The sequence below is a fragment of the Hirsutella rhossiliensis genome (assembly GCF_020360975.1).
Source record: "Hirsutella rhossiliensis strain HR02 chromosome Unknown scaffold00002, whole genome shotgun sequence".
NCBI lineage: Eukaryota > Fungi > Ascomycota > Sordariomycetes > Hypocreales > Ophiocordycipitaceae > Hirsutella > Hirsutella rhossiliensis.
In genome coordinates, this window is record NW_025408668.1 from 7,452,586 (window position 1) to 7,468,525 (window position 15,940).

The 15,940-nt window shown below is 58.7% G+C and overlaps 3 protein-coding genes across 3 annotated transcripts; 1 reads left to right on the forward strand and 2 right to left on the reverse strand.

Moving 5' to 3' along the window:
- Positions 1–1,456: 1,456 nt before the first annotated feature.
- On the reverse strand, positions 1,457–4,326 carry HRG_02592 (proteinrelated to Gim complex component GIM4; the record flags this gene model as incomplete). Its single annotated transcript, XM_044861063.1, has 3 exons — positions 1,457–2,746; positions 3,856–4,133; positions 4,185–4,326. The coding sequence occupies 3 exons, from the start codon at positions 4,324–4,326 to the stop codon at positions 1,457–1,459; spliced, it is 1,710 nt and encodes a 569-aa protein (XP_044724696.1).
- Positions 4,327–7,735: 3,409 nt separating this feature from the next.
- HRG_02593 (FAD binding domain-containing protein) lies at positions 7,736–9,471 on the reverse strand (the record flags this gene model as incomplete). The annotated part of the gene is made up of 7 exons (XM_044861064.1): positions 7,736–7,772; positions 7,851–7,924; positions 7,977–8,006; positions 8,068–8,249; positions 8,301–8,530; positions 8,582–9,408; positions 9,463–9,471. The coding sequence occupies 7 exons, from the start codon at positions 9,469–9,471 to the stop codon at positions 7,736–7,738; spliced, it is 1,389 nt and encodes a 462-aa protein (XP_044724697.1).
- A 963-nt stretch (positions 9,472–10,434) lies between these two features.
- Positions 10,435–13,664, forward strand: HRG_02594 (mediator complex subunit 16 domain-containing protein; the record flags this gene model as incomplete). Its single annotated transcript, XM_044861065.1, has 8 exons — positions 10,435–10,586; positions 10,642–10,990; positions 11,045–11,300; positions 11,355–12,008; positions 12,063–12,182; positions 12,235–12,348; positions 12,405–12,686; positions 12,745–13,664. The coding sequence occupies 8 exons, from the start codon at positions 10,435–10,437 to the stop codon at positions 13,662–13,664; spliced, it is 2,847 nt and encodes a 948-aa protein (XP_044724698.1).
- Positions 13,665–15,940: the final 2,276 nt, after the last annotated feature.

The window sequence follows — 15,940 nt, forward strand, 5'->3', positions numbered from 1 at the left end:
GCGAATATATTGGACAGGTGCAAGGTGTCCAACCGTACCGACACGACCGTGCCATCATCCATGCCCTGCCCGAGCCCAAATCAGCCCACGGTGCCGGGATTTTTTTAATTTCTTAGAATCAAGGGACCCGAGGACGGCGGTGACTCTTTATCCACTCACGTGCGGGATGACCTAGATACTGCCGTAATATGCCTGGGCGTAGGTGCTCCATTGCTTCTATGCAGTTGGATATGGAAGCCGGCCTTTTGCTGGCCTGGTGAATAAGGAATGGGACATGCATGGCGTTTCGCACGACGGAGATGGGGTACGTATTTCCACGTCCATGTATGCGGCATAATGGGAACACGGATATAATATTATTAGTAGCAATACGGGTATAGGCGATTGAACACCCACCTCCATACAGAGCGTACAGCGCAAAAACCACACCAGGGGCAAGCGTCCCCTATCCTTCGCGCCCGCGGCGCGACTCATTCGACTAATCTGGCCACGTCCCTGCGCCGTCATGCGTCGTCGCCCATCAACTCCACCCGCCGCCGCCTCCCGCCGCCGTGTGGAAAGACGACGGCTGACTCCCCTTTTCGCATACATGGATTTTGCAAAATGGGGGCAAGCAGAGTGCACGAGGATGGGTGGAGGGGGCGGTGGACTACGCGGGGGGGGGAGGGGGGGGGAGATGGAGAATCGAGGTAAAGGCGACGGAGGCATTAGCGGGGCGAGGGAGGGTGTTCGGACTGCGGGCAGAGGGCAGAGGGCGGAGGGCAGGGTGAAAGGAGAGGGCAGGGTGAAAGGAGAGGGCAGAGTAAGAGGGCAGGACAGAGCTGCGGGAAAAAGGAAATCCACCGAGGGGGGTCAAAAGAAAAGAAAGGACAGAAACGTAACAGGAACTGTCTCTGCCAACAGACAGTCGACTAACTCGTCGCCACCAACGTGGCGGAAAGGCACGGCGTGGCTTCGGGAACACGTGGATCAAACGGCGACACGAGGCAGCCAGTTCCGCCAGCCATGCATCGTCGTCACCATCATCACCGAAAGGGGGAGGGCCATGGCGGTTGGCTGGCAATCTCGTCTATTGGCCTGCCTTCGGACCTGCAATTTGCTCGGCCACCGGCTCTCTAGGAAAAAGACATGCATCGTAAAAATAGCTGGTCCTTGACGCAACCCAATCCCATGAATTAAACATGCAAGAGGCCCGGGTGCGCGCGACTCCTCGAGACTCCTCCCAGTGACATGATACTCTCGCTCAGACAGACCCGAGCCCTCGAGCAACGCTGCCTCCTTAAGAGGCCCATCATGGTATCAGCAGAAGCAGTTGCAGAAGATGGGGTATGATTAAAATTTGTGAAAGGAGAGAAAAAAGGTCATTCCAGGCCGTCGTAGCTGCGCCCGCACGTGGGTCGCGCGTGGTGTCAACGTCAACGGCCGCTCAAGGCGGCTCAGGGGGGGGCCTTGTCCCTCATGTGCGCCGAACCCGGTTCCAGAAGCGTCTAACGACGCCATTATCGTTGGCAAGCTCTTCCTGGTCAATGGCCGCCAACTGCCGCTCGATGCTCTCCTTGGGGTCGAGCAACAGCGGCGAAAGCGGTTCGTCCCGGGCTTGCGACCGCCAGTCCACCGAGCCCTTTTGCCAGTTGTACATTTGGCCTTCGTGGGAGCGCAGGTCGGGGCGCGTCAGCGTCATTCGTAGCGTCATCTCGCGCGAGGACGCGGGGGCTTGCGCATAGTCGACCTTGGGCCCGGGGCCCTTGTCATGGCTCCCACGCGCGTGCTCACCCGTCTCTGGCGTCCTCGGCGACTCGGGGTCCGCAGCTGATGCGTCGCTGTACATGGATGACGCATCGTCTTCAAGGAAGGTTTGTAGTTTCGGAGATTCCTGAGAACCGAATCTCCTGTGGCTGATGTTCTCCTGGTTCTGCACCGCATCGATGGAGGGAAAGCCAAACTCGATTGCCTCATCAAACTTGTGAGGCGAGGCCAAGTAGACCCTAAGCTTCATCCGGGCCTCGGGATCCTGGTAGTGAGAGGCTGCGGGATCCATGACTGCTGACATGTCTGGCAGGGACTGCTTGTTGGGAGATATCAGAGACAGGGCTCGCGACCGTCTACGGGCATGGCCCGGGGTTGCGAGGACAGGGCTATTTGGGGACACGGGAGCCACGTCGTCTTTGGTTTCTGGGCGGCTAAAGGTGCCTGACACTCGACCGCCAAAGGGCAGCTTGGAGATGGATAGGTGACGGCGGAAAGAGGGGCGTTGGCCCTGGGGTTTGTTGGGGACGAGGACTTCTTCTCGCAGATTGAAGTGGTAGTCGTCGAGGAAGAGGCGCAGATCCAGCGTGTCATCCTCTTCGAGCCATCGGAAGCATTCGTAGAGAGACTCGGCAGTATTGTCAAGGCGGGTGGCCCCGATGGGCTGGTTGGCTGCGGCCGCCTGCATCGTGGCTGCTGGCTGAGGAGAAGTCGCGCGTTGCAGCTGGCAGCCGTGGGCTTGGGCTTTGGGATATCGTTTGCCAATCCTCAGGTATGCCTCGTCAGTTGCATCGAGGATGACGCTCTGACGGCGCCGGCCAAGGGACAGTTGCTCGTGGCTGTGACGGCGGCGAGGCCTGGGCGAAGCGGCGGCGAGGGAAGACGGAGCAATGTGAAAATCGGGGGTGGCCAGGTGGTCGAAGCGTCGTCGTCTTGTATGAGTCTCGCACGGAGACAGGGAGTTGAGGTTGATGCGCAGGCGCTCGAGGGTAGAGAAATACTGGGCGAGGAGAGGATGGAATCGAGCGTCAGCTGCAAGACAGAGGAGCAGGATGGATAAAAAGAAAGCAAGAGCAGGGCAGAATTATGTACTGGGGATGCAGCGCGGACGAGACAGCGAGGTATGCAGCGAGATATTGCGAGAGAGGAGGGGAGCAACAAGCAAATATGGGCCGAGTTATTCAGGTACTGTACGCGTGATGTCCCCCAGGAGAAGAGCCCCCCGGGAGGAGCCCCCGGAGGACCCCCAGGAAAGGTATCCGTACATGGGTGCTGCATGTACACGTACCTTGACATATGCACTGGCGCAGGGTTGTGTGATGTAATGAGGGAATGGCCATGTCTCAAGGTGACAAGGCGCGCCCCCTCGGGCATCCCCTCCCCTCCCCTCTCGACAGAGATGGATGGGTGCATGAGCCGCGTCGCCGCCGAGACCCGCCGTGGCAGCAGCAGAGGCAGCAGGAATGCTGCCACGGACGGGCCCTTGGACTTGACAAGAAATGCGAGACCACGGTTTCGCTCGCTCCCGTCTGTGCTCTCTGGACTTGTGCAGAGCCAAAAGCAAGCCCTTTTCTTGCTTTGGTGAGACGCCCCTAGCCTCGCTCGCTCTTGGCACTGTCCATGATCGACGCCGTGACAGCGGGAGATCAAACAGGTGGGACCGGTCGAGCAAATGTGGAGGAGGAGAGTGTTTTCGCCTCGCACATGGCGGCAGGGAGAGGCCGAGCTTCACGGAGACGTTGAGACGAACAATTAAAGAGAGAGAGCGACAAGGGAGAGGGCAAGCGATCTGGCTGGCACTCGCTCCATGATTCGCTGGAATCACGTCCAAGCCAACAAATGTTCGCGCTAAGCACCAGCCAGCAATGAGGCAAGATCCGCGGCTGCACCCCGTGCGTGATAGTTGCTCGTGGCTTTCTTTTGGGGCCTTCTCGGCCTCAACGGAGGGGTGGGTCAGCATCCCTGATGCTCGTGTCTTGCAACGTCTTCCGGAATCCAGCCGTGTGATGTGACATTCCTTTTTTCACCTTCCCTTTTGTTTATTTATCGTGCCCTGCGCCATCTCACTCTTCGCAGTCATCGAGATGAGAAGAGTGACGGAACACATACCTTTCGTTGAACGGTGGGCGGAAGGGCCTCGAAATCAGCCGTCGTCATCGCCATGGACGGCGCGCGAACCGGTGAAGGCTTGGGGGCGTTGCTCTTGGTGCGACATGTCGGGGGATCATCGGGTGACGTCGAGGAACGCTGATCTGGCCGCAGGCGGTAACGGAGCAGGCGGAGCCGGGCCTGGTAGCGGCTGCCGGAGCTGTCGTCGTGGGCATTGTCGTCCTCGTTGTCACTGGCGAGCAGGTTTCGCAGACGCCGCGAGGGACGACCGAGGTCGCCTGGCAGTGGGCGGCAGCGACGACGACGACGACGACAAGGGCCATGGTGACTGCGACGGCGATGGCTGTTGCTGCTACTGCTGCGGCTGCTCCTGGGCCTGCTGCTCCTAGGCCTGCTCCCGTCGGCCACGATGATGGCGCTGCTAGCGCTGGCGGTGCGGGTCCCTGCCGCTTTGATGCCACCGGCCGCCATGGCGTTCGTGTTGGGGGCAGCGGGTGCAGAAAACATGAACCGGTGGTGGCGTGGCGTCCGGGGGGCGCTCGAGGTGAGGATGGATGGCAAGCTTTTCTTGTTAGCGGCCGACGACTGACCCCAAGCAGTGGGCGAGCGCGGGGAAGCGAGCCCCTTTGGAGGCTGCAGTGGCGACTACTGGGTAGGTACTTGTACGGAGTACCTGCTGTACCTCCCTGGAAGCTGCAGGTCCTGCTCGTGTGCTGCTGGTGCCTGAATCGAGCAGACGAGTCGGCAGTCACCACGAGCATTGGCTCTCTCCTGCTCCCGTTTCCGACTGGACGGGTACAGTATTTATCTTTTCGCGACTTGGGATTCGCGGTGAAAGAAAACCCAATCCCACCCAACCCAATGTAACCTCTCTCTGTCTGCTCCTCCGCGGACGGCATCCTCCTTCGTATCCGCACACGTACATACCGAGGAAATGCATGTACGGTACGTGCATGCACGTGCATGCACTGGCAGTGCGCCGTCGGTACCTACATGCACAAGGCGGGACCGACTTCGGCGGATCAGCCGCAGCCAGCTCAACCCTCGACCCTTCGGCGGTGCGTCTGGGGCAGCAATTGGTCGGCCGTCAATGACGCGTCAAACGGCCTCGACCGCTTCTTATTATCCATCTTTGTCCACGTTGCTCTCGGGCGCGAAACGAAGCGACGACGTGTCGCCATCTCGGAATACTACATGCATGGGAGATGCCTTGGTAATCATTCCGCTCCCATCGACTCAATCGTCCTCGTCCTCCAGCATCGCCCCCCTACGACGCGAACCTCATCCCACTGCAAAGTCGAGCCTTGGTCCTCGTCCATCCACGAACCCAAACATCTCCCGCTCATCGTGCTCGGCGTGGCAGAAGTCATCGCCTTTCGTGACGCTCCAAGCCTGCCGGTGGAGCCACGCGGGCGTCGCGTCAGGCACGGCGAGGATCCTTGCCTTGCACAAAGGCTTGGCCGATGCGGGAGACGGCAGAGACGTCCCTCCCCGGCGTCGCATTTCAGCTCGTCTTGGACATGCCGGCGGTGGGTCTGGTGCCTCCGACTCCCGATGGGCTCTGCCACGTCCGTCGCAGTGCGGTGAGAGGCGCGGAAGAGTGCATGCAAAACTTCCAACTGAGCATGACGGAACAATGAGCTTGAACAATGCTTTGTTCCTTGAATACTCCATACGCCAAGCCCCAAAAGCCGGCGGGGCCCCTCTGCACATCGGCGCCGCCGGATCCACCGAGCAGAGTTTTGAAGCTCTTGCCCGTGTCTTTCGGCAACAAGCCCAGGGGCGCGCATCATATATATACAGACACTACAGCGATATAGGCGCTCCTGCGCTCCCATGCCTATTGGTCCACTCCATAGCCCCAGCATTAGCCGACGGCCATGTCATTGCCGCCACATAGCCCCAGCATTAGCCGACGGCCATGTCATTGCCGCCAGCTAGCTGCTTCGCCGTCGCTTTCTCACCAAAACTCTAAGCACATTCGTCGCAAGGAGGCTGTCGTGAGAGTGTTGTTGCTTGACGTGGCGATACTGGTGACCAAATTGTTGATTTGACCATATCAAGTCCATTCGCGGACGCACCGGCAGTCTGGTCTGACAATAGGGATATCCAAGAGTCGGGCAGCCTTGGGCGCAAATATCCGTCTCGCCGTTGCATTTTATGAGAGCGTAGCTCATCCCGAACTGATCATACACTGACGGTCGCCGCATCAAAGGTCCCAAGTTCCGACGCCAAAGCTTGCTCCAGGCTTGCAGTAGATATCCCCGAATAATATCTGCCAGACAACCACAGTGGAGATAGACAAGCATCCCTGTGAACAAAGCTGGATACGGCTTCACAGGACTTGGCTTGGATGGGCTCAGGCACTGGCTGACTTTACCTTGCCTAACTCCTGGTAGCCTCTCTTGGCGTGTTCCGGAGCTATCTCTCGCGCTGCATGCACTGGGGCTCAATGTACTGAGAGACGCAGAAGTGAGGCCTCCGGAGGGCTTCTAGAAGACCGAGACATGGCCCTTTGCAGTGGGCCATGCCATCCACGTCCTGGAGTTGTGTTGTTCCGTCCTGACGGTGTCGAGATGGCTTGGAACAAGGTTGCGGGCCCAAGCCATTGCTTGAGCTTATATTGTGGACCAGTGTCTTTCACAGCGGCATCTTCGGGGTTGTGGAAGGGAAGTGACGTCTTCGTGTGTGCGTCGCCTTTGCCTTCATGCCGTCAGCCAAGTGGAAGGCGATCTTGGCGGATGAACCTGCTTGAAGACAAGCCGACGTGTATTGGCCCAGCGTCGACGCGTATCGTGGCCTGGGTCGATGGCTGCAGTGCCAATCAAGGACCAGCGGGACCTCGCTCGCTCGAGCTGTAAAGGGTTGGTTGGCGCATCATGGCTCGAGGGTCCCGGTGTATCTGCGTTTCAACGTCTATCAAATCAGCCGGTCTCCTGGATTTGTCGTGGAAGGCGACGCCGGAGCCAAGGTTGGCTTGGTTCAAGTCACGTGCGGCCCTCCACAGCACAGCCTATCCAAGAATCAAGCATCTAAAAAAAACCGGCGCACGGGAGAGAGACATCTACAGGAAAAGCATTGCTCGCAAAGTCCCGGAAACCATGGCTCTAGGACGGGGGGACTGCCAGCCTCGGATGCTGCTCTGCCGACGAGCGACATTACCAACCAGCAAAGTCCAAGACTGAAAAAGCACGGACGGTCCACAGTGGCCACTGCTTTGGACGCTGCTGCGGTTTCGCCTCCCACCACTGGCTGTTTGAACCCCAGCGGCCTGGGCGTCTCTGCCACCCGTGTCCCGCTTCTCGACCCGATATGCCTTTATCAAGTCACCAGCCCGAGGGTAATGGCCGCAAGCTCTTGGGCGGTTCCACAGGTCAGCTCCAGCCAGCTTCAGAGCACCAGCTGTGCCCCGGATAGCCTCACGACCCGTTCTGGAACACGCCGTCCCCCACAGTGCCGCGCCCACCTCTGCCCACAGACACGTTCCAGTGCACGTCCTCTCGAAAGGCGTGGCATCCCGAAGCCTGGCCAAAACGCTGGGGCGTCTGTGGTGCCCTTCTTGAACACATCGACCAGCAACAACAGACAGTTGCACACGGTAGGTGCATGCATCTACGTAGTGATGTGTGTTGGTTGGATGCCATTGGCGCCGTCGCCTCTCAACGCCGGCCGAGCGCGAGAGGAGCTGGGATATGCGTTGTCCGTAGGGTGTGTAAGAAGCCACTACTCCGTCGTACAGTAGATGGGGATATGTCTCTACAGTGCAGACTAGACTCCGCCTCTCGCGAAACGAGGGGCCACAACACCTTGACCCGTGCCTAAACGAAGGACTCTTTGGAGCTGGCCTTGAACAACTCGTTTGCTACACGCTGCACTTGCCCTATTCGTCAAAAACCTTGCCCGGGTTCAAGAGCCAGCTGGATTGAGTCAGCTTCGTCCGATACGTCCAGGAAAAGTAGTCTGGAAAGGGAGATTCGCAAGAGCTGGTTCCTCACTATGGATCAAGGGCGCTTTTCAAGGCTTTCATCGTCCCGAGTGTCGACGGGTCCAGCTCCTTTGCCAGGCAATGCTACGATACCAATGTTAGTCCCCCTTGGAACCGTGAGCGACACAACACTGACCTTCTTTCCCATGCCGATGCCGTGTTCGCCCTTTCGACGCTCTCGGCTTAGTAGTGACTCTGGTCGGGGCACGTCGACGAGCCAGACTCACCGAGACCGTCCCCTCCATTTCAAGTGCCCTCTCCACCATGGCAGCGACACAGTCCTCGACGCGTCTCTGTTCCTCTGCGACGCGGGGGTCGTACATGATCATCTGGTGAAAGTTTCCGTCGCCAACGTGGCCCAAGATGCTGGTAAACAGGCCAAGTCTCGCCGCCCTTTGCTGGGATATTTCTGGCCCAGGATATCAGCTTCACCCAAGGTGCCTTCGGGAGCGCAACCAACCGATCAATTCACCCATCCGGGACAGCGGTACGGCAACGTCAGTCGACCAGATTCGAGTGCCTTCGGGCCGGATCGCGAGAGACGCCCATAGGGCCTGCTTTCTCGCTGACCAGAGGGCGTCCATCTGCTCGGTGGTATCGGCAGACTCAAAGGATGCGCAGTGGTAAGCCTCCGCCACCTGCCGGGTAGACAGGATATTGTCCGCGATGGCGTTTTTGGTGCCTGCAAATCTGGGCACAGGTCAGCTGTAGGTTCTTCCTGGGCGTATCACCAGGGCCTACTTGATGAACAAGGTCGGGAGCTCTTGCCACGTCCTACCCCCGGCACCCCCGTTGCGATTGACAATTTTCATCTGCACATGGTCCATGAGCTCGAGGGCGGCCACGGGGACCCCCTTTCGAATAAGGGCCGAGGCGGCATCTGCTGCCTCCCGGATGGTCGGGAACGTCGCAGTCGCCACGCTGACGTTTGTCGGCACCGTGGCCAGCTTGAGTGTAATTTCTGTGATGATGCCCAAAGTCCCCTCGGAGCCGGCAAAGAGCCCATTCAGGTTGTATCCAGCCGACGTTTTGCGGGGCCGGTTCCTCGTCTTGATGACGGAGCCGTCGGCCAAGACGACGGTCAGATTGACGACGTAGTCTTTCATGGTGCCATATCTCGTGGCATTCGTGCCGCTGCAGTTGGTGGCAACCATGCCCCCGATCAAGGCCGTTGGGCTCGGGTCGAGGGGCAGGAACAGACCCAAGTCTTTAATGTCGTCATTGAGTCTGATCCAGTTGACGCCGGGCTGCACCACGACGTCCATGTCTTCCGGGTGGATGGCGATTATCTTGTCCATGGCGGACAGGTCTATGCAGATGCCTGAGAAGGGGGAGCTGAAGTTTCCCTCGACGCTGGAGCCCGCCCCGTATGGCACCATGGGGACCTTGAGCCTGGTGCATATCGCAGCTATGGCCGACACATGCTCAGTGGATGCCGGCCGGACAATGGCGACGGGCCTCACGTCCGTGTTGGACGTGGACCAGTCCGAGTAGCCGTGCTCTTCCAGGTCCGATGCATCGACGCTGACAGCCTCGTCGCCAACAAGGTCGCGGATCTGGTCGACGGCCTGTACGCAAAATTGAGCACACGTGAGGGAGTCTGCCAGCCACCGGGGACTCACCTCGAGCATGGTCCTTTTGTCGGCATACCTCGACTTGGCAGGAGCACAGCTTCGCTCAGTCGGCCTCCATCTCGAGTCTTCCCCTGCCGTTGCCGTCTGTGAATGGCCGAGTCCGACGGCAGATGCAGTCACGGCGCCGCCGAGCACTATGCCAAACACAACATGGGCGGCCCGTTGGCGGTACCCCGTTGGCTGTGACTGCGTCCCGATATATCGTCCTGATAGGGAATTCTTACGGCAGCGTAGTGACGCTCTCGCAGGGCCCAGAAACCACCTCATGGTTTGTCAATGTCAAGACTTGGAAGTCTGACTGTGTCGCCTGCGATGGGTTGTGCATCGTGCGGGGTTGCGGCTATTAGTCAATCGTTCGGCAGGGACGCCAGCAATGGCGGAGGTAGCATGAGAACCTCTCGGTGGCATAACCAGACGTTCCTGTTCCCTTTTCTCGCATGCTTACTCCCCAGGTAGGTAGGCTGGCATGCTGGCGAAGCTCAAAGCTCTGTTGGCAGCTGCCTCGACCGAGCACGACTGTAGTACGTGCATGGTCGAATAGAAACCATCGCGTGAGACTGGACTTGAACTTGAAATTCCTGAGCAGCCGTGTGACTGCCGAGGATACCAAAACGGCTGTGATCGGAGGAGGACGGATGAGGCATCGTGAGGGTACAGGGTAGCGAGGATCAAGACGGCTATGCCGACGTTTAGCCGGAGGTCTATTGTTAAGCAATGCAAGCACATTCAAGCACTGTAAGTCTCTATTGGCGCCGACACGGTGCAGGCTGCCGTTTCTGGCCCGTAGACTCGCCAAACTTCGCCAAAGCCCGAGCAATCCTCGACTTCTGCTTGTTGAGGGACGCAGGTCCCGACTGACTTGGCACTGTTCTCTCTGCCCATGTCGTTTTCATCGCCATTCTCCTCATCTCCGTCGACCCGGCACGCCTCCGGCCTGCTGTGTTCATGACCGCCCACAAGATGCCTCTGATGCTCGACAACTCCATGACCGTGGACCTCCCGGACGTCGACGACTTGTTTGGTGACGATGTCGCCTTGTCGCTTCCTCTCAGGCCCCAGGGAAAACAACTTCATGGGCGGCTCGACGAGCTGCGGAGCCGGGGCTGCTGTCAGCAAGTGGCCCTTGCATGCGAACACACACGCGACTTGAACTGACAATTTCCCCAGGGCTGTGGCCTGGTCGAGGTTGGGAACAATCGCTTCCTTGACCCCGGATGGACAGTCGCTCAAGCTTCGGTTCTTGCGCTGCCATCCCGAAACCGGCGAGTGGGATCTCAGCGAGCCCACCACGGCCGAGCTCATCAAGGGCTCGCCTGCCATCCCCATGGTGCACCTGGAATGGAGCGCGGCTAATACCCCGGACCTGGCCGTCATCGACGCTGTTGGAAGAGTCACCATAGCCGCTTTCCCCAACGCTCTCAATCGCCCATTCGTCACGAGAAAATGCGACAACGACCCCGTCGACGACAGGCATGCCGTCGTGGGCTGCCACTGGCTGCCCGTTGTCTCCCCGCAGGTGAGCACTTCTTGGTGCCGAGACAGCACATGTCCGGCCTCCTGACGACTACAGAAACCGTTCAACGTCACGTACGGACCTGCCAAGAAACATGGCAATTCGTACCAGTATGAAAGCTCCTTCGTACACGGCGGAGGGCCATGCCACCCTCACCCGTCGAGGAGCGCCTTGTTTTGTGTCACCATCGGTGGCATGGTCAAGATGTTTTGGGTGCAAAACGACAATAAGTTGGAGGAGACGCTCTTGGAGCTCGAGAGCGTCAAATCCTCCGACGAGCTCGTCACTCATGCGGCTCTTGCTTCGGATAAGAGTGCGGACCCCTTTGCCTTCCGCCGCCAGCTACTTCGCTGACAGCTTTCCGTAGAACACTTGCTCATCGTCGTCGCGACGGCCGCCCTCAGCCTGAAGCTCTTCAAGCTTGAGATACAATGGGTCGGCCCAGGAAGCTCATCGGACAAGAACCCGATGCCCCAAAACGCCCGCTTGAACCCTGTGCTCGTAGACTCTCATCTTGCCTCGACCAGCTGGCTTCAAAGCGGACCAACCGAAGCGATCCATGACGCATCCGCGGCAGAACTGTCTCAGCTGCACGTTCTGCCTTCCCTCATGGACCACACAGGCAGCAACACCGTCCCGCCCATGATCATCGCCATCCGGTCGCGAGCTAACGCAGAAGGGTCCTTCCAGACAGCCCAAAGCGTCCTGGACCGGTGGGAGGCCGTCGAAGAGCGTCAGGGCTTGCATCTGGCCTTTGAGCAGCTTGGCAACCGCAGAAACAGCATCTCGTCAGACCTGCCGAATGCGACCGGCCTGCGAAAGCTCGAGTCCATCGTCATCAACAAGGTGGTTGTCGGATTCCAGGCCATGCAGCTCGGCAAAGTCCTGCTGCTCACCATGTCGGACGGGACGGTCGAGTATCGCGATCGATATTCGTTTGAAGAGCTCTATGCAACCGAGGATCTGGCCAGAATCATGAGTCTGCGCCAAGTTGGCTGGAATTTCCCAGAGGACGGCTCATGTACGTGTGCGAGGCCCGCATCTCGTGCCTTGCTTTGTGCTGACAGGTTGCCAGGTCAGCAGGTCGCCTTTTCGCCAACGCACTGTTCCATGGTCCAGCTGGGTGACGATGGGAGGATGCGATGGAGCAAGCTGCACTACCTCATGGGTGACATAGGCAACTCGATGCAAGAAGGTACTGTTGCGCTGCGGTGTCCAAGGGCAACGAGAGGCTAACGAGGAGACAGCCCATTACGCAGCCAGCATTGCCGGGTTGGCGATCATGGCCGCCCCGTCTATATGGCATCAAAACAATTACGATGACATGCTCGCCGTGGTCCATCAGTTGACGACCAAGAAAAGTACGTTGGCACCCACATCACCGAGTCCCTAGCGAGACGAGTACTGAGCGTCGCAGGGTTTATCCAGGACTGGGTCAGTGAGCTCATTCGCATCCTCAAAATCCAAGTTGACTTCTCTGAAGAGGCGCACCACGACAGCCTCATGAGAAACTGGACTCTGCAGGCCTGCCTGAGCATCATGAACAGCTTGGGGTTCCGAGGCGAATGGAGCAAAAGAATGTTCCAGAGCAAGTTTGCGACATTGGATCTCAATATCCGAAACGTAGTGATTCTCATCTCGCTGTCGAGCAACGCGCCGCCGACGGTCCGTGAATTGATAAGCCCTCTCGATGAGCACGGTACGTTGCCGCGCAAACGCGAGAGGTCTTGGTCCGTCACTGACACGAGCAACTGCAGAGGTCGTCGAAGCGTTGGCCGGCTGCGCAAAGTGGTCGCTGGATCTCTTATCCTGGCTCACCGATTGCCTGTTTGAATTGATGAACGACGAAAAGTTTACGCAGCGGCTGGTGCCCCAGCGGTTCAACGAGTTGATGGCCTACTTGCACGAGAGAAACGACATATCTCTACACCTGATTCTCTGTTCCAGCAGCCGAAGCTTCTTGTCTGCCCTCTGTCGCCGGATAGTACACCTGGAAGCGCTGAGCAACAGGGCAATAGACTACTACAGGCGGCAATCGGCGGGGGCGGAGCAGATGGGGAGCGGCAAGCCGCCGAACCCTCAACTGCAGCAGGCATACCAGAGAATGCAGCAAGTAACGGCGTCCAGCCCGGTCAGGGTTGCCGAGTTTGAAAAGCTGCTCAGCGTGCTCGGGTCGGACATCCGGCAAGCCTACCAGGCGTTTCTGCCGACGTGGATCAAGAACGGCTCTAATCCGCCGCAGGGCAAGCAGATGGATGCGGCGATCAAGACGGCGCAGGTGCAGCTCGAGGTGGGCATGCTGCTTGGGACATCGCCGCCGCCGGCATTTATGCCCGTGATGAAGAAACTGCTGGTGAAGGACCTGCCGGCGCTTTGGGACCTCGCCAACCCGGCAACAATATTCTTTGCCGACTACACGCTTCTGGGGGTGCAAGACGACGTGCACAGCCTCGTCGCCCGGAGGGCCAGGGGCGCGCACGTGGATCTGTTCAAACGGGTCGAGCTCCGGCGAAGCGCGACGGGGCTACAGTGGAGGCGATGCACGAGATGCTCGTCGGTGATGGAGGATGTTTCGTCGGCCGGTAGGCCCGGCTTCACGTTTGTCCTGGGTCAGCAGCGAAGATGCTCGTGCGCCGGCTACTGGGCACTGCTGCCCGAAGGCAAGCTCGTGCAGTGAAGGGCACATGGAGGAGTCCTCAGTTGAGGGGCCATGTGTCCACGGAGAGCACGGCTGCCTGAGCCATGTCACGAGATGGTGGTTCTATTGCATGACGAGTGTATTCTGGCGACGATTGGATCTCGTCAATGCGGCGACTTGCACAAGGACTTGTAGTGGCTAGTGCATACAATTAAATGAAATTCGCTAATTCCCCAGGGACGCAAGCTGAAAAAGAAGGTGTCCAAGGCTTAATAGGTTCTCTCCAATGCAATATGATTCGATTGAATGGATTGTCCCTTTATTACGGATAGCCTTTGCCTAGTCCATGACTCCATGTGCTTCCTTCGGTTGACAAGTGGGTTTGTATGGTCAATTCGACTCGCACCATCTCTTGGCCCAAGGACAAAGATACCCTGCATTGACTATTGCTCGTTTCCCCTTCTCCGTAAGTTACCTAGCAAGTTAGTTTAGGCAGTCCCAAGAAACGGCACGCGACAGCAAAAGGGGGCCCGAGCACCCGAGGAGCGGCCGGCAGGAGGCCAAGGGTTCGCCCGGCCCGCCACCGAAGCGGCCAGTGGCCAGTGGCCGGCCGGCCGAGACGACGATGAAGCGGCGCAGTTGCAGTGTGGGTGGCAGGTTGAGGGGGGGCAGGCGATCGGCAGCGGCGCTGGTGATGCCCCCTTGATGCCCCCTTTCGGATGGATGATGTGCACAAACGAATCTTGCGTTTCTTAGCAAGGCCTGGACTCGCTCACTAGTCACCAGGCTTAGGGCGAGGGATGCGAGTCGTGGGCCATCCGACAAAGAGACAAAGGGATTCATTAATAATAATTATATGGATGTAGGGAGTGGACTGGCACATGGCCAAAAGTTGGGGGCGTGGGGGAGGTGTCTTTCTTTCCTTTCTTTTCCGCCTTGCTGCCGAAAGCGGAGACGAGGCAACGTCAGGGATGGTGCCGGATCGCTCCCTTCCTCTCTCTCTGTTGGACCGTCGAGGCGCCGGATACACGGCCACCGCCCTGCATTGGGCGGCTATGCGCGGCGATGCGAGGCACACGTCAAGCAGGCATGGCAGGGCTTAGGAGGAAAAGGGCGGCGGAGAAGGCGGCGAAGAAGACGACGAAGAGGCTGAAGAAGGAAAAAAAGGGGGGGGGGGGCCTCGCAAGGTAGACTACCTAACCGAGTCGTAGCGGTGGGCGGCCGAGACAGGTTCTGGGAGACAGTTCGGGGGATGAAATTACAATGCAAGTCTCGCGACGTTGGACAAAGCACGGATGATTGGCTGGCTGTGCAGGTGAGGTGGGCGACATGACTGACTGACTGGCTTCACGACGGACGGACGGTTGGCGGCGGCGGCTACAGAGGCGGCGGGCCTCTTGGAGGAGGCGCTCAGCGGTTGGAGGAGGAATATTCGTACAGATGCTCCGTCCGACGACCATGACGACGCATGGGCGGCCAAGCCAAGGCGAGGAAACGTCATCGTCTGTCCGTGCTTTGTTTCACGCCCGCCCTTTGCCCGTGTTTGGTTTTCTCTCGAAACCCAAAAGCGGCCAATCCCCCTTTGGCCTCGCCGCATGAAGAGCATGGCATGAGGCCGGCAGGGAGAAGCTTGGAAACAGGTTCGAGGGCCCAGCTCCTTTTACCTTCGTGTGCCCCCCCTTTTGTCTTTATGGCCCCTTTCGACTGACTTTAATTAATTAATCAATGGTCGTTGTTGATCCTGGCCGGCGAACAAAAAGACGGCCCCTGCTTTCTGTATGTACAATGCACATGCAAGTGACTGGCCTGCCGCCTCGGATTAGGCACCTGTTTTGCCGCCGCCGGCTCGGCCACCGGCCTAAAACGGCCCTGGCTTGGCGGGCGAACCGCTGCATTGAGCAGATGATTGGGCGTCAGCTCGGGGTGCCTGGGTAGCACAGTTCCTGGCGCTAGTGCAGGTACCGGCCAACCAACTGCTCAAACTCGCAAGCGCCTCGACACGCCTGTGCTGCTACAATACACAGAGCATTAAGCACCATGTACGGAGAGGTAGGTACTGTACATACCATGCATACTACAGATGCTACCTTTTCTCGATACTTGTCATGTACATACTTCATGTACTGCACGGGGTATCGAGTGGTGCAGTCCCATGATCGGTCCGGTGGGCCATCCATCCCCCTTGACCGCCGTAACTGTAGGCAATCCACCGATGCTATTCGTATTCCCCCCACCCCCCACCGTCTCGACCCCTGTCCGCCCGGGGGACCAACAAGTGCCGTAAATTGCTGTATAAAGCGGCTGCTCCACCGCCA